Source organism: Magallana gigas, chromosome 8 (assembly GCF_963853765.1).
Source record: "Magallana gigas chromosome 8, xbMagGiga1.1, whole genome shotgun sequence".
NCBI lineage: Eukaryota > Metazoa > Mollusca > Bivalvia > Ostreida > Ostreidae > Magallana > Magallana gigas.
This window is the reverse complement of record NC_088860.1, coordinates 10,969,281-10,997,066: the sequence shown is the minus strand read 5'-3', so window position 1 is coordinate 10,997,066 and position 27,786 is coordinate 10,969,281. Positions and strand designations below refer to the sequence as shown.

The 27,786-nt window shown below is 32.7% G+C and overlaps 4 protein-coding genes across 6 annotated transcripts in view; 1 reads left to right on the top strand and 3 right to left on the bottom strand.

Annotated features, from left to right (window-relative positions):
• Window positions 1–4,677: 4,677 nt before the first annotated feature.
• LOC136270735 (uncharacterized) lies at window positions 4,678–5,774 on the bottom strand. Its single transcript, XM_066069284.1, has 2 exons — window positions 5,587–5,774; window positions 4,678–5,270 (listed from the first exon to the last, which is right to left on the bottom strand). The coding sequence occupies exons 1-2, from the start codon at window positions 5,752–5,754 to the stop codon at window positions 4,938–4,940; spliced, it is 501 nt and encodes a 166-aa protein (XP_065925356.1). The 5' UTR covers window positions 5,755–5,774; the 3' UTR covers window positions 4,678–4,937.
• A 2,977-nt stretch (window positions 5,775–8,751) lies between these two features.
• On the bottom strand, window positions 8,752–14,522 carry LOC105319864 (uncharacterized). 3 transcript variants are annotated; one of them, XM_034472727.2, is made up of 4 exons: window positions 14,501–14,522; window positions 12,465–12,844; window positions 10,195–10,368; window positions 8,752–9,922 (listed from the first exon to the last, which is right to left on the bottom strand). In XM_034472727.2, the coding sequence occupies exons 2-4, from the start codon at window positions 12,786–12,788 to the stop codon at window positions 9,587–9,589; spliced, it is 834 nt and encodes a 277-aa protein (XP_034328618.2). In that variant the 5' UTR covers window positions 12,789–12,844; window positions 14,501–14,522; the 3' UTR covers window positions 8,752–9,586. The 3 variants fall into 3 exon arrangements, with proteins under 3 accessions (XP_034328618.2, XP_034328617.2, XP_034328616.2); XM_034472726.2 differs by lacking the exon at window positions 14,501–14,522 and adding an exon at window positions 13,718–13,863; XM_034472725.2 differs by lacking the exon at window positions 14,501–14,522 and adding an exon at window positions 12,973–13,186.
• Window positions 14,523–18,813: 4,291 nt separating this feature from the next.
• Window positions 18,814–27,786, bottom strand: part of LOC105319862 (rho-related BTB domain-containing protein 1) — a 19,137-nt gene continuing 10,164 nt past the window's right edge. The window contains exons 8-9 of the mRNA XM_011417568.4: window positions 25,175–25,323; window positions 18,814–23,815 (exon numbers count right to left, since the gene is read on the bottom strand). Of these exons, the coding sequence (XP_011415870.3) occupies window positions 23,644–23,815; window positions 25,175–25,323 (321 nt within the window). The 3' untranslated portion in view covers window positions 18,814–23,643. The remainder of the gene's footprint in view (window positions 23,816–25,174; window positions 25,324–27,786) is intronic.
• The window catches only part of LOC105319861 (E3 ubiquitin-protein ligase TRIM71), a 2,665-nt gene continuing 2,309 nt past the window's right edge, over window positions 27,431–27,786 (top strand). Inside the window, exon 1 of the mRNA XM_011417567.4 lies at window positions 27,431–27,554. The gene's annotated coding sequence lies outside the window, so the exon portion shown is untranslated. The remainder of the gene's footprint in view (window positions 27,555–27,786) is intronic.

Sequence of the window (27,786 nt, the reverse complement as noted above, 5' to 3'; positions counted from 1 at the left end):
GTAATGATTCACAGGTAGAATTCTATGAAGTAATCTAAATTGTAACCATTGTAGCTGAGTGTCTTTGGTTGTTTTAAAGCATACATTAAAAGCATCATTAACACATATTTTGGCTCCATATTGAACTAACTCTGATTCCCACTTGGATATGGAAGTAGGAATTACATTACAAGAGTTTAATTGTCTATACACTACATTAGTACATTTATTATACAACAACAAAGATTTATAATATATTGGAATGTATGGAGTAATAAACCCTTGGTATGAATTTTTTGTAAGAAAAGATTTAAGATATCTTGATATGGCACTTACTACACTGTTATACTGCATAATGCAGACATTCATATTGAATCTATGTTGAAAAATATCATGTGGTAAAAGATTTCCATCCACATCAAGAAAATCACTGATTATTTTGACACCCTTTTCATACCAGCTTTTTATAAATAGTGTTTTCATACCCACTTTAATGTTTGTGTTATACCAAACAGGAATACTAGGGAGGTTTTCTTTGACGAAACTCCCATTAAAAGATTTTATAACACAAAGAAAAGAATTGAAAACATCTTGCCAAAAAACATTATTTTTTGGAATTACACATTCTGATATGAATGCATCACCAAAATCAAGTAATTTGTTAACAATTTGTACACCATTAATAGCTTCAAAAATATCTATCCATGATTTTTTACCTTTAATCAATCTTTTCAACCATGAGCATTTCAATGACATAATAAATTTGTTCATTTCTAACATTTTTAACCCTCCTTGTTGATAGTCTTGAGTTATAACTGAACGCTTTATTTTGTCACACTTTGCATTCCAAACAAATTCAAAAATGTCTTTATTGAGAGATAAAATTGTCTCCCTTCTGGGTGTCGGCAATGATATAAATAAGTGGTTGATTTTTGGAATGATTAAGGACTTTACTACAGTCACACGACCAATTGGAGTTAGAATTCTTCTATTCCAATGTTGTATCATACTTTTTATTTTAGGAATCTGCAAAGAGTAGTTTAGGTCAGTAATTTGTTCTAAATCAACAGAAAAACAGATACCCAATAAGTTAAATGTTGTTGAACCCCAATCAAGTTTCCATCTAGAGTGATGAAACACCTGATTTGAAAATTTTTTTGATCCTATCCAAATTATTTTTGTTTTAGAGCTATTTACTTTCAACCCAGATAGTTTTGAAAAAAATTCTAAAGTATCAAAAGCTGTAAATAGTGAATTTGGTGAGCCATCAAGAATTAAAGATGTATCATCAGCATATTGACTTATTTTATGTTCCTTACCATGTATCAGAATGCCCTTAATATCATTATTTTCCTTTATCAAGGCTGATAGAATCTCAGCACAAAGAAGAAATAAATAAGGTGCAACAGGGTCTCCTTGCCTACATCCTCTCTCAACACAAAGTTGGTCTGATAAAAAACCACTTTGTAAAACAGCTGCCTTGAAATTAGTGTTAAGAATCTTAACCCATTGTATAATGTATTCACCAAATCCGAAAAACTTTAAGACTTTGTAAATAAAAGACCAAGAAATCGAATCGAAGGCTTTTTCAAAATCTATTAACACTAATAAAGCCTGACTGAGTGTCAGAAATAAGATAATCTAAAGTAGATTTAATTCTCGAACTAAGACAACCTGAAATAAGTTTATATATAACATTCAAAAGTGTAATCGGTCGCCAGTTTTTTAAAAATTGTCTAGGTTTATCTCCCTTCGGCAAACATGATATAATTCCCAAACGTTGAGAAATAGGAAGTTCCTTTTTGGAGAAAATACAATTTATTGACTTCAGAATAAATTCCTTTAGGTCAACCCAAAAGAATTTAAAAAACTCGACAGTATATCCATCGCTACCTGGGGATTTATTGTTTTTCATGTTTTTTAAGACTTCATAAATTTCATTTTCAGATATATTTCTGTCCAATGATTCTGAGAGACATGTATCTAATTTTGGAATATGGATTTGAATAATATCTTCGAGGTCTAGGTCCAATAGTTCAGAATCTCTTTTTGCATAGAGATTTTTGTAAAAAGTTTTAACTTCATTAAGAATTTCTGCCTGGTCATAGATCATACCACTTCCTTCTAATTCTAATTTTTTGATAGTTTTATTAATATAATTACGATTTTCCAAGTTACAAAAATATCTGGTAGGCTTTTCTCCTTCCTCAACCCATCTAGCTTTACCTCTGATCATATGCCCTATCATCTTTTCTTTCCTAATGTTTTCTAGTAATAATCTCTTTTCTTCAACTGCATGTAAATTAATATTTTCCTCAGACTCTAATTTATCTATTTCTTCGAGTAATGACTTTTCTTTATTTTCTCTTTCCTTTTTCTTAAAAGTGGAATATGAAATAGTAATACCTCTAATTTCCATGAGTAGAACATCTAGAAATGAACTATCATCTATATCCTCTGTGTCTCTTACCAGATATTGTTTGCAAATGTCTTGTATTGTTTCTTTTACCTTTTGTACATAATTCATGTCTGAAAGTAGACTGTTGTTAAATTTCCACAATCCACGCCCCCTTTTAAAGGTATTGAATTTCAATTCTGTAGTAACAATGGAGTGGTCTGATCTATAACCAGGTTTAATTGAGTAAGATTCCACAGAATTTGATAGACTTTCAGATATCAAAATATAGTCTAAACGCCCTTGTTTTAAGGGGGTTTTTTTACGCCAAGTATATGCCCTTTTATCAGGGTTTAAAATTCTAAAATAATCCAGCAGATGTAAGTCATCCATAACTTCTAATATTTTTTCCCTTGCTTTTGGGTTATTAACTGACTTGTAATTCATATTATCCATAACAGGATTCAGTGCAAGATTAAAATCTCCCGCAAGTATATAATAATCTTAAAAGATGTTGATGTTTCAACATAAATCAAAGTAGAATATGATTTGAAAATCGACCAGTACTTACGTATTTTGAGAATATTATCCGAACACTTATACTTCCGCTCGAAATTTCACAGGAACTGAACAAATCTCAGTGAAGTCTCGTGAACTTTCATTCGAGCACCTCTGGATTTATTACATACTTAACAACGATAAAGAAAACATTCCGAACACATTCGCAGGGTGAATAGTATCAGGAGAGTTTTCTCAAGCATATAAGACCTATATTCGTTGCCCTTTAAATATATGGATGTTTTATTCTAAATCATTTGTGGAGTTTGAAGGTGAGATTCTAAATCATTTGTGGAGTTTGAAGGTGAGATAATGGTTAGGAGTTATCAGAACATTACATATGATAATTTTTCTTATTCAACTTAAGGAAGTTATGCATTCATTTTATAAGAAAAGGCGGCATGTTAATTTTAGCAAACCCAAAAACATGTGTTAGAATTTTACTGGTGGGTGTAACGTTGCACCCCTTCTAAATTTGAAGATTGCTTTTATTTCGACTTGGTGCAAATGAATTGCTATTCAGGTCACAAGATCATACATCTAGCAAATAAGAGGTGGGGTATATCCGACTGAACTGGGCGATATCCTTCTGCCTAATGACTTATAGAGCGTAGTTACTTATATTTTGCTGACAACAAAGCTGTACTGCGAGTTATTACATGTAGTAAATATATGCAGATATGTTCGGCTTTCATATTGTATCTATAATTTTGGAATATAAGTACTGAAAAGTCAGACAGTTGTGGGCCTGCAGTTAACATAAGCACAACCAATTGGTAAGAAAACCCACAAAAATGCACTCATCACAAATCAGTACCAAAAGTCATATTAAGAAATATAAATCATCCCTGAAAAATTACTTTTTGAAGCCTTCATTTATTAAAATATTTACCCAAAGTAAGAAAACATAACATTCATTATGCAAAACTTAAATGTGTATGTCAATTAATGACACAATGCATACTGACAAACGAATAATACAGTGTAGTTTCACAGTTAGTTTGCTAGCAAGGAGAACAAGTATTCCTTTTAAAGGAATGATCGACAATAATGCTAGAAGCAATCAACATGATCAGTTTGATGTAAAATAATTAAAATAGTACTGTATTTTTACAAAATATAGAATATTTTGAATCTGTACACCATTATTTCATCATTATAAACCGTCAACAAATTCAATTTTGAAATAAATTTGGGGAAATTCGTTTGTAAACTCCTTGTCTAGTTTTTAATTTTAACGTAATTATTACTGTTAATATATCTTCTTCTTCCTCAGAATACTGAGTAGGGCTCTTCAAAGAGCATTAACACGTATACAAAGAAAGAGTTGTATTAAAATAATTTAATGCGACTGAAAAACACTGAATGCCATCATAACTTGCTATTGAGGTCGCATTATAACGTAACCTTGTTTGTAAATCAAGCCGTCTTCCTAGCTACTATTATGCAACATCTTCTTATGATTGAGGTCAGTTCATCGAGGTCAACTGCATTACTGAATGAATCTTTCTATCGAAATTCTTACGCGTGAGACAAAATGTGCATTCTTGAACTAACAGGTCGAACTGTATTTTATGTATGTTTGCATCTTTTAAGGTAAATGAATTGAAATAAAACTGAGTAAATTGTTATATAAATACTAAACCAAACTTCAAGTTTTTATAAGAACTACTTAATATGCAAGCGGAATGTGTGCGCACGTGGAAGCATTTGCCGGAAGAGTCATATGGGCACAACAGTATACAAAACACACGTGTACATCTATTAACATAATAGATTTTTTTCGGAGCAAAATTGGTACAAACGGGGAAGACATTGTATGAAATAGGATGCATTGAAATGTTCCTATCAGATATGTCATATTTACATTTTAGCTAGCCAAGGTTTCTGATCCACACCGCTCCTCACGATTCGTTCGTCAGGAGCGGTTCGGATCAGAAAACCTTGGCTAGCGAAGATGGACAAAGTTATTGTAATTAAAATTATTTGAGACAAAAGGTGATCTCTAGACTTGTTTTTCTTTGGTGAACACCATATCGTTTCTGTGTAACGGGTGGTTCACAAATTGGTGATTGGCGTGGTAACCATGGTTCATTAAAAATTTCATCACATTCATATCACTGTCTGACCCCTCAACGAATTCAACGGTGATCACATTTATCGAATAGTTTGAGTGAATGGCCTGCAGAATGTTCATTTCCTGATCCTTGGCATCCAAACTCAGCAGATCGACGGTCTTTTTACCCATAGCTTCTAATATGGATTCCATCCATAAGCAGGGGGTGATCATGTGACCTTCTATCTCGTCGACAAAGGCTTTACTGGCACTTGAATTGCTCTAAACAAATTTTTCAAAAATAAATATTTGTAATAGTCATACGTTCAAGCATATTTATTAGCGTCGTGATGGGTAGATTTCTTTATCATTAACTCAGATGTTTTTGTTGAATTTCAATAAAGAGAAAATTGAACAAAAATGTATTACATAATCCCCAAGGATGCCTTATACACCAGCTTAGAAGTCAAATTTTCTCTCCTATCGATTTCTTACATTAGAATTTCAATGAAGGATCGTAGATGAAGAAATTAAAATGTCTGAAATGCTTGCGTATTGTCGAAGCTTTAAGGTATACAAGGCGATCCAGAGCCCTTACCCTGATGCATGCTCTGAGAGTCGAAGCTTTCCTGTGTCTGTGACGTAACTGTCTGTAATGACCAGGGTGGGGCTCTATCAGAAGCCCGTCCCAGCCTAGTCCTCTCAAAGAAAAGGGACACCGACCCGGTCTCTCCATCGGACGCACCAATTTCGATAAAGAAACCATTTTTTTAAAATTGAGAAAGCATCTGTTAACTTGGAGTACTAGTACTAGTGGACACCATGATCCCCTAGCCTTTCAGATGTTTTCAGATTTTCAAATCTTTAATTTAGGTCTTCAGTTGTGCAGTACTAAGTGATCAAAAAATACTTTGGTAAGTTTTTTAGTATTAAAAAAGTCAATTATGTGTACATTTTGGTCTACATTTCGAACGATGCTGCTTTGATTAATAGTGATCGCTTGAAAACTTGAAAGGGTACCAAAACGACGACATCGATCGAGAAGATACTTAAAAGATTTGAAACTTCGAGGAAACTAATTTCTACTCCAGGTTGGTGATTCAAGACGAGATTCTAAGCAATCAGTTTAAACACTGATTAGCCGCCTCAAAGGAGTCTAAGAATGCTTCTTTTTGGCAAAGTGTTGGCGTCTGTTCATTGGATACTAGTACTAAGATCGTGTAAGAAAATTCCTTGCGCATCGAGTGGGGGAAATGTCAATAGATAATAGTTAAAGCGTGGTGGAAAGCGGGAGGCGGGCGAGGTCTAGCTCCTAAATAACACGCCAGCTCATTTTGCTCAGGGCAGTCAAATGTGACTTTGAATCCCTCTTTCATCTACTGGTGCTTTATATCACTGTAAATCTTTTATATTTGTAAGAGCTTTCAAAAAAAAGGAGAAAGGTTCAAGGGAGGCATATTCCTTTCTTCTTTATCTTATTTAATTCTTCCTCTTTCCTAAAATGACCATCTGAAAAGATGCTTATTTGGAAATCACTTAAGCAGTCTTATACATTCGTGATGGATATATTTCTAAGTTTTGGGGGGCATAAACGTTAGATGAGCTCACTTTTGATCTGTCTCACTTTTAGAAATGGAACATATAGTGGAAAAGTGAGACTGAGATCAAAAGTGAGCTCGTCTAACTTTTATGCCCCGTGGCCAGAGTCCCAATACAACGTCTTCTGTGACGAGATGCCAATACATGAAAGTCCTTAAAGGGACTTGGACACGATTTGAGATCAAAAATTTTATTTTATTTTTTATGTATAAAATGGTTTATTGGTGTATTTTAAATGATTGACCAAAATATTAAATGTTAAAGTCAAGTTACAAGCGAGATGCAGAGGTAAGAATTGATAGTTATGTTAACAAAGCTCGAGTCTTATAGTTGTTTACAAAAAATGTAATGAAGAGTATTACCATTTCAAAAAACAATTTAAACTAATTCAATATTTTCTTAAATACTATTATCAACAAAGGAAAGCTACAAAAAATGTAATGAAGAGTATTACCATTTCAAAAAACAATTTAAACTAATTCAATATTTTCTTAAATACTATTATCAACAAAAGAAAGTTATATTTGATTGAAATTTACAATTTAAAGAAATATAAACTCTGTATCTTGCTTATAACTATTTGATATTTGAGTTTCAAATTTTGACAGAGCATCATGAATCTCTATATTTATCAGTATAAACATAGAAAATGGAAAAATAAGATTTTAAAATTTAAAGTCATATCGTGTTCAAGTCCCTTTAAATAAATGAAAAATGTCATGGGAGACCATAGTAGAATACACGTTATGTAAAATGTGTTTTATTTTTATTCTCTGGATGAACTAAGATTTGAACGATCCTTGCTGTGAAAGTCTATGCTGTATTGTTTGCTTCAGTCAACCTCAAATTTCTTTATTTCGTGTGTATACATGTACTTTTCACGGAGGTTTCTTATTTTACTAAAAACTGTCATTTCGTTTAAGACTTTCCTGTAGTATAGCTATAAAATTTGTAAACATGGCATCATGCACACTATTTGTATGCGAAATGTCCATATCATTTTATTGTAATGTGTGGTATATCGTTTTCATAGCTTCGATGTGTGTAAATGATATTATATTTTCTCCTTCACTTGCGTTCTAACATTTACTTTCGTTAGTGACATGCCGTATGGGGTTAATAAGAACTTGTAAGTTGTTCGAACTTGTTTCTAATCTTTTTTGTATGTGTTGAATGCAATAAAATATGGTCAATTCAATTCAAAATTTAACAATCATAAAATCTTCTACATCCGGGTTTGTAAGGTTGTAGTCACCTTTCTGTGGTTTCTCTACCATTTGTTTGATCTTCGAAAGCAGACGTTTATCCCTTGGCAGGAGATTTCGAAAGTCAACAGAAGTCTTGTCACTGACGTCACCAAACAGTCGTCTGCCATCCCTCACGGAAACGTCAGATGCAAAGAATGTAAGTGAGCTCGAGAGTTCAACCTTAGATGCAAAGGTCACTCCTCTATATCTAGAGCAGGAGCCACAACTGCAGTATTTCAGCGATATTCGCAATGAAATAATAGTATCCGGAGAGTTTTCTCAAGCATATAAGACCTATATTCCTTGCTCTTTAAATATATGAATGTTTTATTCTAAATCATTTGTGGAGTTTGAAGGTGAGATAATGGTTAGGAGTTATCAGAACATTACATATGATAATTTTTCTTATTCAACTTAAGGAAGTTATGCATTCATTTGATAAGAAAAGACAGCATGTTAATTTTAGCAAACCCAAAAACATGTGTTAGAATTTTACTGGTGGGTGTAACGTAAAAAATGTACCCCTTCTAAATTTGAAGATTGCTTTTATTTCGACTTGGTGCAAATGAATTGCTATTCAGGTCACAAGATCATACATCTAGCAAATAAGAGGTGGGGTATATCCGACTGAACTGGGCGATATCCTTCTGCCTAATGACTTTTAGAGTGGAGTTACTTATATTTTGCTGACAACAAAGCTGTACTGGGAGTTATTAGTAAGTATATGTAGATATGTTCGGTTTTCATATTGTATCTATAATTTTGGAATATAAATTCTGAAAAGTCAGTTGTGGGCCTGCAGTTACCATAAGCACAACCAATTGGTAAGAAAACCCACAAAAATGCACTTATCACAAATCAGTACCAAAAAGCATATCAAAAGCATATCCCTGAAAAAAAAAAATTTGAAGCCTTCACTTATTAAAAATGTTTATTCAAAGTAAGTAAACATAACATTCATTATGCAAAACTAAAACGTGTAAGTCAATTAATGACACAATGCATACTGACAAACCGAATAATACAGTGTCGTTTTACAGTTAGTTTGCTTGCAAGGAGAAAAACTTTTAACAGTTAGGTTGCTAGCAAGGAGAAAAACTTTGAATCACATTTCATCTCAATTACGTACAACAAGGATGTGCCGAAAATGGGAATCTGGTCGTTGTTTCATATTAAAATAAGAAATAAGGTATATAGCTCCCAAATGACTACTAGTATTTGTATGGCGAAAATAAATTCGTGAACTCAGATAACGCAAGCCAAGAAAGACTTTTATTTCATAGATCAATAAAATATAAACAATGCTGAACCGATGTCATGATTTAAATATGGACAAATGCTAACCAAAACGATTAATATACAATATTATACAAATATTTGTCGTTGGAAAACGTAGTAGATTTTAAGAAATTATGATTCTTTATTCTTAACCTTAATTCAACTTCCAATCAAATGAAAACTATTATCTCTACATGTATATTATATAATTATATTCAAAAGACTACGATTTACTATTGAAATAATAAATGTATGTACATTGTATTTTTCACTCTTAATACAATTTATACATTATATTTTTATACAACACACACGTGTACATCTATTAACATAATAGATTTTTTTCGGAGCAAAATTGGTACAAACGGGGAAGACATTGTATGAAATAGGATGCATTGAAATGTTCCTATCAGATATGACATATTTACATCTTAGCTAGCCAGGATTAAAATTATTTGAGACAAAAGGTGATCTCTAGACTTGTTTTTCTTTGGTGAACACCATATCGTTTCTGTGTAACGGGTGGTTCACAAATTGATGATAGGCGTGGTAGCCATGGTTCATTAAAAATTTCATCACGTTCATATCACTGTCTGACCCCTCAACAAATTCAACAGTGATCACGTTTATCGAATAGTTTGATAAAGGAATGGCCTGCAGAATGTCCATTTCCTGATCCTTGGCATCCAAACTCAGCAGATCAACGGTCTTTTTACCCATAGCTTCTAATATGGACTCCATCCATAAGCAGGGGGTGATCACGTGTCCTTCTATCTCGTCGACAAAGGCTTTACTGGCACTTGAATTGCTCTAAACAAATTTTTCACAAATAAATATTTGTAATAGTCATAAGTTCAAGCATATTTATTAGCGTCATGATGGGTAGATTTCTTTATCATTAACTCAGATGTTTTTGTTGAATTTCAATAAAGAGAAAATTGAACAAAAATGTATTACATAATCCCCAAGGATTTCTTACATTAGAATTTCAATGAAGGATCTTAGATGAAGAAACTAAAATGTCTGAAATGTTTGCGTATTGTTGAAGCTTTAAGGTATACGAGGCGATCCAGAGCCCTTACCCTGATGCATGCTCTAAGAGTCGAAGCTTTCCTGTGTCTGTGGCGTAACTGTCTGTAATGACCAGGGTGGGGCTCTATCAGAAGCCCGTCCCAGCCCCTAGTCCTCTCAAAGAAAAGGGACACCGACCCGGTCTCTCCATCGGACGCACCAATTTCGATAAAGAAACCATTTTTCTAAAATTGAGAAAGCATCTGTTAACTTGAAGTACTAGTACTAGTGGACACCATGATCCCCTAGCCTTTCAGATTTTATCAGATTTTCAAAACTTTAATTTAGGTCTTTAGCTGCGCAATACTAATTATAAGTGATTAAAAAACACTTGTTTTGTACTTGTAAACACAATGTGCGTAAAATGACATAAAACCCGATCTTTTGACAACAATTTTGGTCAGTGTTTGATATTAAAAAAAGTCAGTTCAAGATATGTTTACATTTTGGTCTACATTTCGAACGATGCTGCTTTGAATGATTAACAGTGATCGCTTGAAAACTTGAAAGGGTACCAAAACGACGATATCGATCGAGAAGATACTAAAAATTGACACTTCGAAGAAACTAATTTCTACACCAGGTTGGTGATTCAAGACGAGATTCTACGCAATCAGTGAAAACCCTGATTAGCCGCCTCAAAGGTTCCTTTTGGCAAAGTGTTGGCGTCTGTTCATTGGATACTAAGATAGTGTAAGAAAATTCCTTGCGGATCGAGTGGGGAAAAATGTCAATGGATAATAGTTAAAGCGTGGAGGAAAGCGGGAAGCGGGCGAGGTCTACTCCTAAATAACACGCTAGCTCATTTTGCTCAGGGCAGTCAAATGTGACTTTGAATCCCTCTTTCATCTACTGGTGCTTTATATCCCTGTAATTCTTTTATATTTGTAAGAGCTTTCAAAAAAAAGGAGAAAGGCTCATGGGAGGCATATTCCTTTCTTCTTTATCTTCAAGTTATTTAATTCTTCCTCTTTCCTAAAATGACCATCTGAAAAGACGCTTATTTGGAATCACTGAGGGAGTCTTATACTTCGTGATGGATATATTTCTAAGTTTTGGAGGGCATCAACGTTAGATGAGCTTACTTTTGATCTGTCTCACTTTAATAAATGGAACATATAGCGGAAAAGTGAGACTGAGATCAAAAGTGAGCTCGTCTAACTTTTATGGCCCCCTGGCCAGTCCCAATACAGCGTCTTTTGACAAGATGCAAATACATGACAGGCCTTAAGAAATGAAAAGTGTCATGGGAGACCAAAGTAGAATACACGTTATGTAAAAATGTGTCTTATTTTTCCTATTCTCTCTCAATGAACCAAACTTTGAACGATCCTTGTTCTATAGGGGTATGTTGTATTGTTTTCTTCAGTCAACCTCAAATTTCTTAATTTCGTGTCTATACCTAACACGGAGGTTTCTTATTTTACTAAAAATTGTCATTTCGTTTAAGACTTTCCTGTAATATATCCAAATAAAAATTTCTAAACATGGCATCATGCAAACTATTTGTATCCAAAATGTTCATATCATTTTATTGTGACGGGTTGTATATCGTTTTCATAACTTCAATGTGGGCAAATGCTATTATACTTCCTCCTTCACTTGCGTCCTAACATCGACTTTCGTTAATGATATATGGGGTTGATAATTTAACTATACTATATTCCTATATACTTTAAGGAGAAGAACTTGTAAGTTGTTCGAACTTGTTTTTAATCTTTTTTGTATATATTGAATGCAATAAAATATGGTCAATTCAATTCAAAATTTAACAATCATCTTAGATTTTACTGAATTAACTTTTCTGACGTAGAACCATTTTAACAAGGCCTTGGACTTTCAGTAGAACGTAACTGTCTATTTCTTGCGTCAAAACAAGTTAAAAATGACGCTGGTTTCCAGCGAAATATACACCGATTGCATAATCTTAGCTCAACAGCCAGACACATCTTGTTGATTTCAAAGAGCCATGGCTGAGTGGCCAACAGTGAAATAGACAGGTTTACGTCATATTGCTGTTTTACAAAACTATCCAAAGTCCAAGCTCTTGTTAAAATGGTTCTATTATTCTAGAAAACCACTTGCATTTCATTTATTTCTTTTGTTGTTGTTGATTTTTTCCCAACAGTATAAATATATAATATTATAGCTAAAATTCACGTACATCTTTATGTACTATAGAATAGTATGGTCATGACCACTTAAAAAGCTTTTTGAAAAGTACATGCAAATTCTGTGTTTGATTAAATCGCGTGAAAAATTGTCGCCAATACATGCATACCTTTTGCTTGAGAAGAATATCTATTTTGCTGCTCTGACCTCTCGAAAAATCTTCTACGTCCGGGTTTGTAAGGTTATAGTCACCTTTCTCTGGTTTCTCTATCATTTGTTTGACCTTCGAAAGCAGACGTTTATCCCTAGGCAGGAGATTCCGAATGTCAACAGAAGTCTCATCACTGACGTCACCAAACAGTCGTCTGCCATCCCTCACGGAAACGTCAGATGCAAAGATCTCTTTGCTTGAGGATTTGAAGTGAAACGCAAAAATAACAAAAAGTCCCACAAAAACAAAGTAACGGAGAAATCTTTGACTCCTGCACCTCATGATGGTCACATCACGTCGCGCCAACGCCCCATTCAGAACAGGTGAGGCCGGTAAACCTGTAAAAGAGGAACTGATTTGTATCAAAGGAAGGTATTAGAGAGATTTAAATTAACAAAAATTTGTCATAACACAATGACCATGTGTTATTCATTCTTCTCTGTTCCTGTTATGCAATTTAAAATACCTTATGAATGACAACGGTATATCTAAATAACTCGAAGTGGCGATTACTGGATCAGTGTGAAAGAGGACGGATTTTCCTCCAGCTGGGTCAGCTTTACTCCAGCGATCGAGTGTGTATTGAATGGACAGTGCCTATTGAAATACTGGTTCTCGTTCGTGGACAAACAAAAAAGTGAAGTACACAAAGATATGGAACACGAGAGGGAACAGAATGAAAAGAAATCTAAACTACCCACAAATCAATGTTGATTAAGTATGTCAAGCATACATATTTCTGTTTTGGTTAGCGATTCTTGATTATAATTTCCTTTTCAGTGAACGTGTATTATAATAGACATCACAGTAAACAAAATTGGTTTGCGATAATTTTGTACAGGGCCAAAGGTTTTCTTCGAAGGATTCTTGTGTTTATAAGCTCTAAGTAGAATAGGGTTGGTTCTCAACGCGTAGACAAGGTAAACAGGTTAAAGCGGGTCATACAGACGAGACTTGAAGGGTAGATACACCCCGCGTGCATCAATGCCCCTGTACTTTAAATTTCTGAAATAAGTGGTTTTCTGAATGGGAGCTTACAATTCCTTTTAATAAAATATTAAATACTCTTGTAAGATTACAAATAAAATTCTCTCTCTCTCTCTCTTTCTCTCTCTCTCTCTCTCTCTCTCTCTCTCTCTCTCTCTCTCTCTCTCTCTCTCTCTCTCTCTCTCTCTCTTATTTTATACGAGTTCATAAATGCAAAACCTTACCTTCCGAGGCTTAGAAGATATCTTGTTGTACCTGAATTATGAGTGTGCTTATTTTGATCTTTGGTGTTAATTAAAGTATTATGTAAATGATGCATTCGTCGCAAGTCAGCTAGAAAGAGTGTCCTTTTCCATTAAGTAAATTTGAATTCATACTCGTAGGTGGGAAATCACTTCCTCGATTTGATTTATATATTAAAAAGTTTTAGGCGTCGTCAAAATATGCAGGTAATATTCAAAATTTATCGAATGAAAGGAAAGTTTTATGAATAAAGAATTCGAAATTCAATGTTACCATCAAAGTTTTCCGATTGGTTGAAGATGGATAGGAGTTCGTCCAACGATTTTTACATCACAAAGCAAGTTTTAGCTTCAAATAAGAATTTGTGAATTTTTAGAAATACTCTCACATTCATTTTAAAAGTGCTATCATCGAAAAGATGGCTGCGCCTGGCAAACAAGATATGTACATTTCTGCTATTTGACCCCAGAGTACAAACAAAGGAACTCCCCGTCCAAATCAGTTATTGATCTAAAAACCTGTTAGGGCACTTATGGCACATCTGTTTTTACACTGATACTGTACAAATTACTCTTTTATATGTATTATTTAACTTTGGATAACTTTCTATATGTTTCATGTAAACTTTTTTCCAGGCATATAAAATTAATATACATAAATCATTACGTATCTCTGTGATGCTTTTTTTTCTTCAAAGCAGCGTATGAAACCAGTTCTGATTCAAATCATTGTATACATGTACTTTAAATTAGCGTATATCCTACCTTAAAATAAAACACCCTTGAATTCAATTTTCTACATTTCGACTCAATTTGGAAATGTTTACTCATAAACAATCTATAAATATGCAATTGTAAATAATGCATGAAATGTTCAATGGAATTGACAGGTATGTGCATGCTGATCAATGAACTATAACTATAATCCCGCGGCCAATGATTTGTCAAACGGGGAACCATCCACTTAGTCAAGATTTGAACTCCGTTCTACTCGATGAATATAAAGTAAATAACACTGAAGACCCTGACAGAGACAGAATAGAGATCTAATCTCTATCTCCCATCAAAAATAAGGTTAATCCGAATCAAAAGCTTTAACCAGGTAGTTCAACAGACGTCGATTTTTCCCTGCCTCATTACAGCCAATAGGAATGCATAATTTTAACGTACACAGTCCCTAATGTGATTGTGCTCCTATTTTCTTGCATTAATTCATACAGTATAGTTGAATATTTAGATTGAGTCATTTGTTGTACGTGTAAAACGCCTTCCATTATCCTCCATTCATAAATATTCCTCATTAAAATGTTACAAATAAGTGGAAAGACAAGATATTTAAAAAAATCTTCATAATGTTACGGAATATCCTTTTCTAAAACGATCAAAATATAAAAAGATAAATTTTTCTTTTACTTTAGTAGAGAAGTGACTAATTTTCCTCTTGTATACGTCAAGTAAAAGTTCGTACATCCGACTAATATTTATCACTTTTAGATAGAAAAGTGACGAGAGAGAGAGAGAGAGAGAGAGAGAGAGAGAGAGAGAGAGAGAGAGAGAGAGAGAGAGAGAGAGAGTTTATTATTGTAACTAGGTGGGGATTTAATTCAGATTTTCAATGGCCAGACTCTTCACAAAATCCGCAGGTGACATGAAATCTGCTCCTAATTAAACGCACCAATTCAAGACTCCCCCTTCACCGTAAGATTTAAAGTACACACGGACAGCGGTGTCCGGGTGTACCCGCCCACCAAGTACCCGTTTCCGTGACCCAGTTTTACCTGCATTCCGTTTGCTTTTATGGTGAATACCGATATAGACGCCCACATGCATAGCCATTATATGTATATATACTTAACATAGTGGCGTCAAATACATTCGCGAATTGGCCCGGGAAGAAAAAGAAGGGGGGGGGGGGGTATCTACTTGTCTTTTCGGTGTCTTTTTTAAAGATGTAGTTTGATCTGAAAAGGGTCCTAGAATTATAGTTTCCTATTTTCATTGTGAATCGTTTGGACTCATTTGAAAAGATGTAATTGTTCAAATGAAAAAAAGCCGCACAGAAAAATACTCCTGCATGTAAAAAATATTATGAATCAGATTTTATTTTTATTTGTTTTAAAATTGAAATGAGTTTTTCAAATAAGGCTATTATCCAGGGTTGGGGGTCAATTACTTTGAAATGTAATTACTTTCAAATACATCAATAATTTTGTCAATTACTTGCAATTACAATTACATTGATTTTTTTCAAATGTAATTAATTACTTTCAATTACTTTGACAAATATAATTAAATACATTTCAATTACTTTTAATATCATAAGAATATATACATGTAGAAACAGCACTGAGACACATAAAACTTTTTTTTTGCGTTCCATTTAATCATTATTTATAGACTTTGCTTTAAAAAAAAAAAATATATATATATATATATAAACATTACAATGGGCACTAAATTCAGTGTCATTGGGTTTATGTTTGGTTCTGAACAAGATTTTTCATACTAAACTTTTAGTCCATACTAGAACAAATTAGACCTTTTCTAGAATGTCATGTTGTGTAAACACATCAAACATAATGAGACACTTAATTAGTGTATAAACACAACACCATTTAAAACAGGTATGCAACCTAAACATAATTATTAAATTTCTGTCTCCCATTCTCCTGTTAACCTTATATACCTGTACATGCATATATTTGTTTACATTTATTTGTGCTGATAAAATGTACTGCTAATAAAGAACTGAACAGAATATAACACTTTTTTAAACTTTTAACTTGAAAAAAGTAATTGAAATGTAATTGAAAAGTAATTGAAAATACATTTTATTTTTGGAATGTATTTACCTACATTCAATTACTTGTAGTTGAAAGGAGACTCAATTACAAATTACTTCCAAATTTTTAAAAAATGTAATTAATAACACTCAATTACAAATACTTCTTTCAATTACCCCATCCCTGCTATCATCCTATCCAATATCTAAGATCCAATATTTTGACCTTCCTTGCTATAAAATTGAAACAAGAGGCCCATGGGCAACATCGCTCACCTGAGGAACAAACTGTTAGATAATATCAGCTTAATTGAGTCATAATACAAACTATCTGGACGATGTAGTAAAATACATGTAGATCCTGTATAAATAAAAATATGTTTTCCCCCTGAATATTCTTATGTTTATTATCAGAAGTCCCTTTTCTAACAGGAAGACTCTATAGTAATATCACATGTTGAGCATTGCAGATCTCAATAAGATCCTAAACAATTGTATATATATAGGATATAAACTTATATCAAACTCTAAACCCCGTGTGAGGCCCAAAAATCGTGCAAGGGCCAAAGTCTTAGCAATCTTAAAGAATCACCTGGCTGATTAGTTTCTGAGAAGAAGATTTTTAAAGATTTACTCTTTATTTTCCTATGTAAAAATTTGACCCCCATTGTGGCCCCACCCTTCCCCCGGGGTCATGATTATTACAACTTTGAATCTACAGTACATGAGGATGCTTTCACAAAAGTTTCCAATTTCCTGGCTGATCAGTTTAGAAAACAAAAATTTCACAGATTTCCTCTATATATTCCTATGTAATATTTTGCCCCCCCCCCCAATTGTGGCCCCACCCTACCCCTGGGGGTCATAATTTTCACAATTTTGAATCTTCACTACCTGAGGATGCTTCCACACAATTTTCAACTTTTCTGGCTGATTAATTTCTGAGAAGAAGATTTTTAAAGATATACTCTATATATTCCTATGTAAAAGTTCGACCCCCCCCCCCTTGTGGCCCCACCCTACCGTCGGGAGTCACGATTATCACAACTTTGAATGTACACTACTCGAGAATGCTTTCACACAGGTTTCAGTTTTCCTGGCTGATTAGTTTCTAAGAATAGATTTTTAAAGATTTACTCTATATATTCCTATGTAAAATCTTGACACCCCCTCCATTGTGGCCCCACCCTACCTCTGGGGGTCATGAATTTCACATCTTTGAATCTTCACTACCTGAGGATGCTTTCACTAAAGTTTCAGCTTTTCTGGCTGATTAGTTTCTAAGAATAGATTTTCAAAGATTTACTCTATATATTCCTATGTAAAATCTTGACACCCCCCTTCATTGTGGCCCCACCCTACATCAGGGGGTCATGAATTTCACAACTTTGAATCTTCACTAACTGAGGATGCTTTCAATAAAGTTTCAGCTTTTCTTGCTGATTAGTTTCTAAGAAGAAGATTTTTAAAGATTTACTCTATATATTCCTATGTAAAATCTTGACCCCACATTATTGCCCTACCCTACCCCCGGGGGTTACGATTTTCACAACTTTGAATGGTATCTACCTGAGGATGCTTCCACACAAGTTTGAGCTTTCCTGGCCAAATGGTTCTTGAGAGAAAGATTTTTTAATATTTCTATAAAATGATTATTAATTCCTAATTATCCCCCCTTTGAAATGGGTGTTGACCCTAATTTTCACAACTTTGAATCTCCTTTGCCTTAGGGTGCTTTGGTTAAAATTGGCCCAGTAGTTTTTGAGAGGAGATTGAAAATGTGACAGTTTATGGACAGCATCTTCGCTAGCCAAGGGTTTTCAGTCCGCTTTGCTTCGCTAGCCAAGGGTTTTCGGTCCACTTTGCTTCCCATTTATGGAAAGCAAAGTGGACCGAAAACCCTTGGTTAGCGAAGATGATGGACAGATAGACAGACGGACAAAAGACAAAATGTGATCAGAAAAGCTCACTTGAGCTTTCAGCTCAGGTGAGCTAAAAACGCCAACAATCTATGGCATGTACAACATTTACTTAGCTGAGCACAACAATCTTTTGGACAACAGTTCTTACGCGCACACATCCATATATATATATATATATATTCATTTACACATGATGTAAACTGACATTTATTCGCGTGCGAGAAATGTTCACAAGGTTCCCGAGAGACTCAATGTCACGGATATTTCTCGTAGAGACCGGTATTTGCCATTAAAAATTGCGAACCAGTTTATCTAGAGTAAATCGCAAAACAAAGTGGTCATGAATAAAGTTGGTTCAAATAAAAACAAAGATAAACATTAATATAATTGTTTATTATAATTTATACACGTCAGTACAATACCATAACTTCCATAAGCAGTGATATATAGGACACAATAATACAGTAAATGTTGTTAATTCTACATCATATCACCAAGACTCACTAAATATAGTAACAATATAAATGGGTCTCACCAAACTAATTGTTATCCATTGTACACAGGCCTTGCCGCCTTGGATCTTTCTCTCATAATCAAAAAAAATATGTAATATAAAACTTTACTTATTAAAAATTGGATGATATTTTATGTGTAATATAAATTCACAAGCTTAATCTTCTGTCATTCAAAATTCACAGTACATGTATAAGTGTGTGTAAAATCAATATTTCAAAGACAATATAACAACTGTACTATTGTACTAATGTTGATCATTGATCACTCAAGGAATCTCATTTTTGGAGAGGGTTTATATAGGCTTTGCCTGTTGCCTAATCCATTTGATTATACTCAATAAAATATGTTTAAATAAGGAATCTCATTGCTATTTTTGATTTACCATATTTGGCCTTCGTTTGTGGTTATGTATCACATGTGAAACTTTCCTAATCAAGGAGGAATATAAACTCTACTGATCTAATTAGATAATATATAAAAGAATCCTTATGTATAATTACACAACTATTTTGCTAATAGGCAAAAATATATTTAAGAGTATAGGTGTATATATAGAGTTGAATTTCAATATCTCGAACACTGATATATCAAATATGATGAATATGTCAAAGAGATTTGCAAGTCACAACCACTTCTTATTTAAGTATTTTACCCTTGATATATCAAAATCTTGGATATCTTGAAGTCTTTAAACAGTCCCATATAGTTTGAGATAACGAAGTTTGACTGTAAATGGGTACTCTTTCATATATTAAAAACTAACCAACAATGTTGAATTAAACTTCACCAAACTTTCTTTCATAACTAAGAGTTCTTGCAATGGTTTACTAAGTTAACATTGAATTTTATTTTTTTTTAATTGTTACACCTAAAAAGTATTATTTATAAATTCTTTTTAATTTGAATAAAAAATATATCCAAAAATTTACCAAACCTAGTAGTAGAGAATAAAAATTAATGCATTTTGATATCTTAATGTATAAATGTAAATTGAGGAAGTTTAATTCTATGAAAATTAGTTAGATTAACAATGTAACTGTAAACAAAGTTATTTCTGAAATCGGCATGGAATGGATGGACATGGCATCTAATCATTTCATGAAATTTAATTATATTGCTGTAAGAAAATAGCTTACACTGCAAAACTGAGGACAATATAAATATAACCAACAAAACAGAAAGATTATATAAACACAAAAATATTAATTATAATAAAAATCACCCATAGAGTACATTTACTATAAACAGAACAAAAAAGAAAAGGAAAAAAACACAACAGGGCATACCCTAGTATTTCAAGATCAACAATAAACATTGTATGCAAGTCATAACAAAGAATGTTAATTAAATACACAGTCATCTTACTAGCTCTCCAAACCAGCTACTTGAGATGTACATAGCTTTCAAAACAAGATTTACCCACAGCTTTTAATTAATAAGTACAAAATCAAACAGAAAGGAAAGGTAATGAAAATAGCATGTTAGCCTATTATTAAAGAATGCTTTTTCATTATTTTTGGAAAATATGTCTCCTAAATGTTAGAAACAAATGCACAAATTTACATTGTTAAACTTCATTTGTGGCATAGTGGTAATTTTGATGTAAATGTAACTTTATATTATTCATTTTGGAAACTACCAACCATGCAAACATTTCTATATTTATGTTTATTACATAATACTTAATATGAACTGAAATCATCGACAACTATGTACTATTTTTCTTTATAATTATATATATATACGACAAGTTAAGAAATCAAAAGCAAATCTATGACTCATAACAGAGAAAATAAAAACAACATTCATCAAATTGTCTGTAAATGAACACATGCTGCATAAATGTGTACAACAAAAGTTTGCGTGTGAATTTGCATTTATTTCTAAATGCTTGCACACCTGATGCACTGTCACAGTCTATCGATAAACCTTACAACCTCCAGTTGTGATCATAATTCAACACATGCAACTGCTCTGATTCAAAGTAAAAATTTCAATGCAGGTATATGTGGTGAAAAAAATATTTCAGAGGATTTGGTGTTAAAATCTGTATTAAATTCTCTTGTATCTTTTACCATTATGTTCCAATATACATTACAGAATGTGCCTGGAAAAAACCAAATTCTAAACACCTACTTTATCAAAAAACAATGTTATTTCTTAATTGATTTAATTAATTTAATTAAATCTACCTACAATTGCATTTTAAAATAATGCTTTTGGCAACAATGGGATGGAAAAAAAATGAAGGAAAGCAACACTTGAAAAAAAAATACTGTTATAAAAAACAGTCTCAGGCAACCATGCAACTACCAGCCCTTAATAAATAATTGTGCTTAAAATATAAGCTACTATTTCATTGTACACATGATGTACAAGCAATACAAATTATCAAAAGCAAAAGAAGAATTAAGAAAAACATGTAAAGTAAATATATATATCAAGTAAGGTAGCACTGTGTTTCCATCAGGAATAAAACAAGAGGGTGTGAGGAGCACTATGTTTTCATCAGCAATAAGTCTATAAAAAGTCGGTTAAAAAAGTGTAATAAAAATGCTTGAGGAAGATATTCCTTTTTTGAAGGAAAGCACTTTATTATTTGTAAATTAAATGAAGCACTATTTATATGTGTGTGAGCAATAATAGAAGTATATCTTCATTATAAAAGCCTTGAATTAAATTTATCATAGTGTAAGTTTAATATTTATATGAGTCACCTTAGAAAAAAGTATGCCTTGTTAAACAAAAACCTTTGGTTGTTTTACTATTTGCAGCGTGACATTATTAAGACACTGTCATGGCAATACTTAAAAGAAGTCCTAGCTCAGAGTCATAAGATACATTGTAAAACATTTCTTTTTCCTTCTCTGTTAATGTTTATCAAACATATATGCAGGTTCACACAGAAAAAAACCCACAAAACAATTAGAACTACAGTAAAACACGCTTATAACGAAGTCCCAGGGACGGCCAATTTAACTTCGTTATAAGCGTAATTCGTTATATCCGTCAAGTTTACAACATGAAATAGAGACTTGGGGAATGAAATTCACTTCGCTGTAAGCGTTAATTCATTATAAGCGTGTTCGCTATAACCGTGTTTTACTGTATTACCGAGTAAAATATATATTAAATTTTTTAAAGTTGAGAATCAATTTCAAATCAATCATGGTTTTAGAAAATTGGTTTCACTTCTGCAGACTGCTAAAAAAAAGGAAATTACAGAATCTTAAAATAAAAACATGACAAATGTTTCTGAAAGACTTGCTCAAACACGAAGAAAATAGGTATTAAAGATGTCTTAGTAAAGAGGAAAAGAGAAGTGAGAAATGAAGACACATATTATGAAGAATCCTGAATGTTTAGAAAAGAGTGGTATGTCTCAAGACCCGCTGTCTCTTTCACTGGTTCCTCACAAACAACTAATGGTCAGACATCTTACTGTGTGATACACGCGGTGCTTATAATTCCAACAATCACAATAATATGACTACATGTATTTCTACTACCGGTGCAAATAACAATTACCCTTAGAATATTAAATTACAAGATCACATACTTATTGGAAAGGATAAATAATAACATGTATTATATGTATATATATATAAAGCAATAACATTGTTACATGGATCATTGAAATGCTGTTGATATTTTAGAAAAAATTTGGCAAGAATCTGCTAAACTTTTCTGTTGTGTTAAAAGATTCTGCCAAATATTTCAGAATTATACAATGGATGCATGCATCCTATGAAAAATGTTTCTTTATACTGTAAACACAAGAACTATCACAGAAAAAAAGGAAAGACCCATAATATCAATGGTAAATTTAAAAAAAAAAAATCAGACACTTCCTATGGACCATATTCTGTAATTATCATACCTGTTCTATAAACAGGTATTTTTCTAAAATTTCGAAGTAACAATTTTTACTCTGACAATATTTAAAGTGCACGGTCACATTGTTATTGTGATGGGTGTCTGTTTATTTGAAAATGTTCACAGCATTAAGCACTTGCAAAATATATAAATAGACTTAAACATGAGATTATACTAAAATGACCCGTACAGTTGTAGTGTGGGTGCATGTGTATCATGTCTATGCATAAATGGTATCAGACACATATCCATTACTTTCAACTAGTACCGGTAACGTTTCCATTAGGTATCACAGTTGTCAAACAGATTTTGATCATGAATAAAAATAAAATATCTTTATCATATAAACTATGCTTTACAATAATGTAATGGCTGGGATATTTGAATGGCAGGTGACATTTAGTGTTTCTAGTTTTACTATTATCAAATTTAAGTATTGGTTAATTCTATTTTTAATGTCCATTATTTGTTACCTATTCGTTATTCAAAATAATTAATCAAGAATATTGTCTCATGCAATCTTGCCTAAAGAATAAAAGTGAGACATCAAAAGTAAGAAGAATTATTGCCTGTATAAGAACTATAGGGTTCTACATACAACACCGGCAGTATATAATCAGGCCGATTATTTCTCATATTTAGCAAGAAATAAATAACAGACTTCACAATAAAAAGCATGTTACATATTACAATCGTACAGACACGGAATACTGCAAGAACTGACTGAAATTTCCCATACAATGACTGACTGACTAGCTCTGTTGCTGACCAAGATCCCGATTTGATTGACACGCTCCTCACTGACAATTCCCCTAGTCTGCATCATCCTCGTTTTCCATGTTGATCATTCGACTGCGTCGACCGAAACACAGACAGCTTGACTTGCAGCGCTGCCAGCGGGAGAACTGGTGCCTCTGCTGGATCATCTGTTTGGGGGTCATGTCTCTCAGGGCCATGGTGTAGTACTCTTTCTCTTGGGTGTACCTGGAAAAGACTTATATTTGTTATAGTGATCCTCCCCAGTACTCAGGATAGTTTATCCAGAGTTTTGAGATGTACAGGAAAAGTCCTTCTTTATGGTAAACCCTAAATTTGGCAGCCCCCAATTCAGATTGTGACATTGAAAGTTTACCATAATCCCATACCATTGAAAATTACATGAATCGTTTGAATGAATTGTTTGCAAGCTACTTGCTTGCCAGTTTTTGTTGTTGTCTAGCTAGTACACAGAGAGAGAGAGAGAGAGAGCGCGCTTACATCAATACCACACAAGGTTAAATTTCCTGTTTATAATAGTATTTATTTAGTTTTTTTTTTTTATTACTGATGTCATCGAAATTCTCTATATTTTTTTTAAAAAACTAATTCAGTGTGTACTCCTAAAGTGTCATTCACTTATAATTCACTTTATAGAAAATTGTGTATGAAGTGTCACTTTAGACTAAAGCTAGCTTCAATCTGTACAAATTTCCTCATTCTTTCAGATATTTGGTGTATGTTCTCATATGAAGCAACTAGATGTAGTGCACACGACTGCCAATATTGCACACACTTTAGACTTAAGTTAATATCTATAAATTCAGAGATATATAAAGAAAACTTCTTGTATTATTGCACTTAAACATATATAAATTTCCTGAAAGACTATTTTGGTAAACCCATTAAATCTTTGTTTAATAATATACCATTTTCAAAATTGTAAAGACAGTTAGGAAATACATTTGTATCACACAACTTGTAAACAAATATGTAGTATTACATGAAGTTAGGAAGCCTGATCCAAATTTAAGCTGTACGGTAAATCACGGTTACAGCTAGGGAACACACAAAAAATATCATGCTTATAGTGAAGACAGTTTCATTTCTTTAATCTTAAAACATAATATAACCTAAATTGATATAATGATTTACATGTTTATAATGCTTATACACACCCTTATACAAATTCATGCTTACAACAAAGTCAGTTTCACTATTTTTACAATCTGATTAAATCTTTGATCAGCTCTGACAACTTTTTGTCACCACACAGAGCTGAGTTTAATCAGATTGACCACATAGATATATAACAAATCAAAATACTGTATACAGGGAAGTTACTCACCCCCATTTTATTTTAGCCCCTTTTACCCTCATTGTCAGTGGGCAAATTTTTAAATTACTATGTTAAATATATTTAAAAAAGTATCATATTTTAACACAACTGGGTTTGGGTGAATTCAAGATGGGCGAAACCATTTGCAAGTGTAGAAGGGCAATAAAAATGGGGGGTGAAATAACCCTGTATATAGTAGTGCTTTGTTATGACAGTGTTTTACTGTATGTAGAGTTTAGGGGACTCACCAGTCTGGGGGCCACTTGTTCTGGGCAATGTGTCTCTGGTTGTCGGGTTGCAGCTTGTACAGGAGGCTGAAGTACTTCCTGTGGACCATGGTGTAGTTCACGCACACGTAATCCAGACACCACCCGGCCAGCTCTACCGCATTGTGGAACTGTGGACAATGACACGTAACTCATTAATATGATAAATTCACATTCAAATTTGTTTATGTGCCTGTATGTTAAACACAAAAAGTGTTTTACACTGACATTTAGATGTAATGAACAAATGACTTTACTCCGAGATTTCTCTAAATGTAACAGGGACACCTGTTTTCATATTATGACATGCGCACGGTACAAATCAAAATATAAAATCTAGAGTAACAGTCAGGGAAATCTCAGATCAAAAGACTAAATTGACATCAACAACATATTCAAACTTGCATTAAAAAAAAAAATATGTTGGCAATTTGATTCTTGCATGTATACATAACGACTATGTCTATTCTCACACAGTCTAATTTTCGACCAATTACAAGTAAGCACCCTTTCAAAACATACATGTAGTTAAAGATTACAGAGCTCACCAAGACAAGACATTAACCTTTTATATGATACCACCATTATGATTTTATTTGAAAATCGTAGTTCAATATGATTATTCCATTATAAATTGTACAGTATAGTATGATACAATATTGTATCAATGTGTCCGATTTTCAATATCATTTTTTATCATATGATATGATATTGTATCATGTAGTAAATTAAAATTTTACAATAAAATATTTTGAAATGAAAAGTCACCTGACTTTTTAAAAAGTCAATCTACTTATCGCAAAACAAACATTTAAGCATCAAGAACTTGCTTGCACAAATGATACATCATACATTTAATAACTGCTTATCAAAGTCCTTTAATGATCAATTGCTCACAAAACTTAACATCTATATTAATGTTCAAAATATTGATTAAGAACCTGTCTATAAGCTTTGTACAGGTCTTATTCCATGCAGGCTTATATAAAACACTTTTCTTCAATGATTTTGGAGTGCTCTTAATTGATAAGTAAAATGATTGCATGAAGTCAAACCAACAAAATATGTACCACTTTAAAACATTCATTAGGCCACTTTTACATTCAGCTTTTACAAAATCTATTTGATCATTGAAAGTCCTTAAAAAAGATGTCCTTTTATTGAGCTTATCTCATGGAATATCTGGAAATGACATTTATCATGTTTAAATAACATGTACAAAAACATGTATATCTATAAAAGAGATGCTAAAATATAGAACTTTTATGCCTATTAAATAAATCCAGTTATGTCATTCGATCTGACAACATACCGCACTATACATGATGAATTATAAATATTGTTGAATATTTTAAATGAAAAATCGTGGTGTTTTATGTTTTACTGATATAAATTCGTTATCACAAGAATTGTAATACTCATCTTGTAATTGCCATCGACGGCTGTCCATCATAGTTTTGTCATTGTCATTGACATTCACTTCCCAGTGAATGTTGAGATGTTTGGTTTGGTTTTAATTTAAGTAATGATTAAACATGCAATAAACTATATTGTAAGGTAAAATTTCCTTGGACTTTAGGAAGATTTTCATTTCAACTGCAAAATTGTGGGCACAATTACATGGTTTGAAATCATAATTTTCATATGTATAAACTGGTACTATGAATCATTTTAATTAAAGCATTTGAGTGGTCTGGTTTGATGTCAATACATGTATTGCATTAAGACTTTATATGAATGCCATATCAAATGAGGAAATTTTATTTAGAGAATGAGCGCCCTGGTACATACTGAATCTAATTTTTAAAAAAACTCTAATCAATATTATTTGAGGAGAATTTATCATAAAATTATGTGAATCTATAAAACCATCAAAATAATATTTGATAACATTTTTTATGAAAAAGCAACACAAAAAAATTGATGTAATTCAGTGAGCTTACACCCCGTAAATTTACTAATACTATACTTTTTGAACCTTACACGCCCACTGCTAAAGCTTAGAGTGGTGAGCAAAGGTCTAAATGTGTAATACTTCCCCATAAACAGTACATGTATATACAGTAACATGTACATAGTTTTACTTTTTTCAATTTTTTAACATTTCTTTAAAAACACATTTCATAAATGAACATGAAAAATTTTCAAATCTTCCAACAAACTAACAATCCTCCACTTATATGGCTTATTTTCTATAGATCAATTTATTTTTCAATTATGCCTCTTCCTTTTTAAGAGTATAGACAAATAAGTCTATTCACTGAGCAATAAGGAAGTGGACCCTAATTTCAGGAATTTATCATCAGGTTCAGAGAGTGAGCAAAATGTGTCAATCTTCATCACGACAAAGATAGCTACACAGGTAACAAACATTTTACTCTTTTTTTTTTCCTAATGTATACTGCATATAATGTTTATATTATGGAAACCAATTTCATTACATATGTAGCTATTAATTTATTTTACCATTCTCTAGTGTAAAAGTGGTAAGGGATGAAAAACTAATTTGTAACATGTTTTGCAATGCATGTTTACCTGTGATGGATCACAAAAAAAAATATTTGTGATAAAGTGGTTCTCCAGCCAACAGATCA

Bases quoted from the DNA above. Each gene is read 5' to 3' on its own strand.
- LOC136270735 (XM_066069284.1), bottom strand. From the start codon at position 5,754: ATGGTTTCTTTATCGAAATTGGTGCGTCCGATGGAGAGACCGGGTCGG. The intron at 5,271-5,586 runs GTAAGGGCTCTG...AAATTTGTTTAG, and splicing joins CTCTCAGAGCATGCATCAGG to AGCAATTCAAGTGCCAGTAA.
- LOC105319864 (XM_034472727.2), bottom strand. From the start codon at position 12,788: ATGAGGTGCAGGAGTCAAAGATTTCTCCGTTACTTTGTTTTTGTGGGA. The intron at 10,369-12,464 runs GTATGCATGTAT...TCTCAATTTTAG, and splicing joins ATATTCTTCTCAAGCAAAAG to AAAAATGGTTTCTTTATCGA. The intron at 9,923-10,194 runs GTAAGGGCTCTG...AAATTTGTTTAG, and splicing joins CTCTTAGAGCATGCATCAGG to AGCAATTCAAGTGCCAGTAA.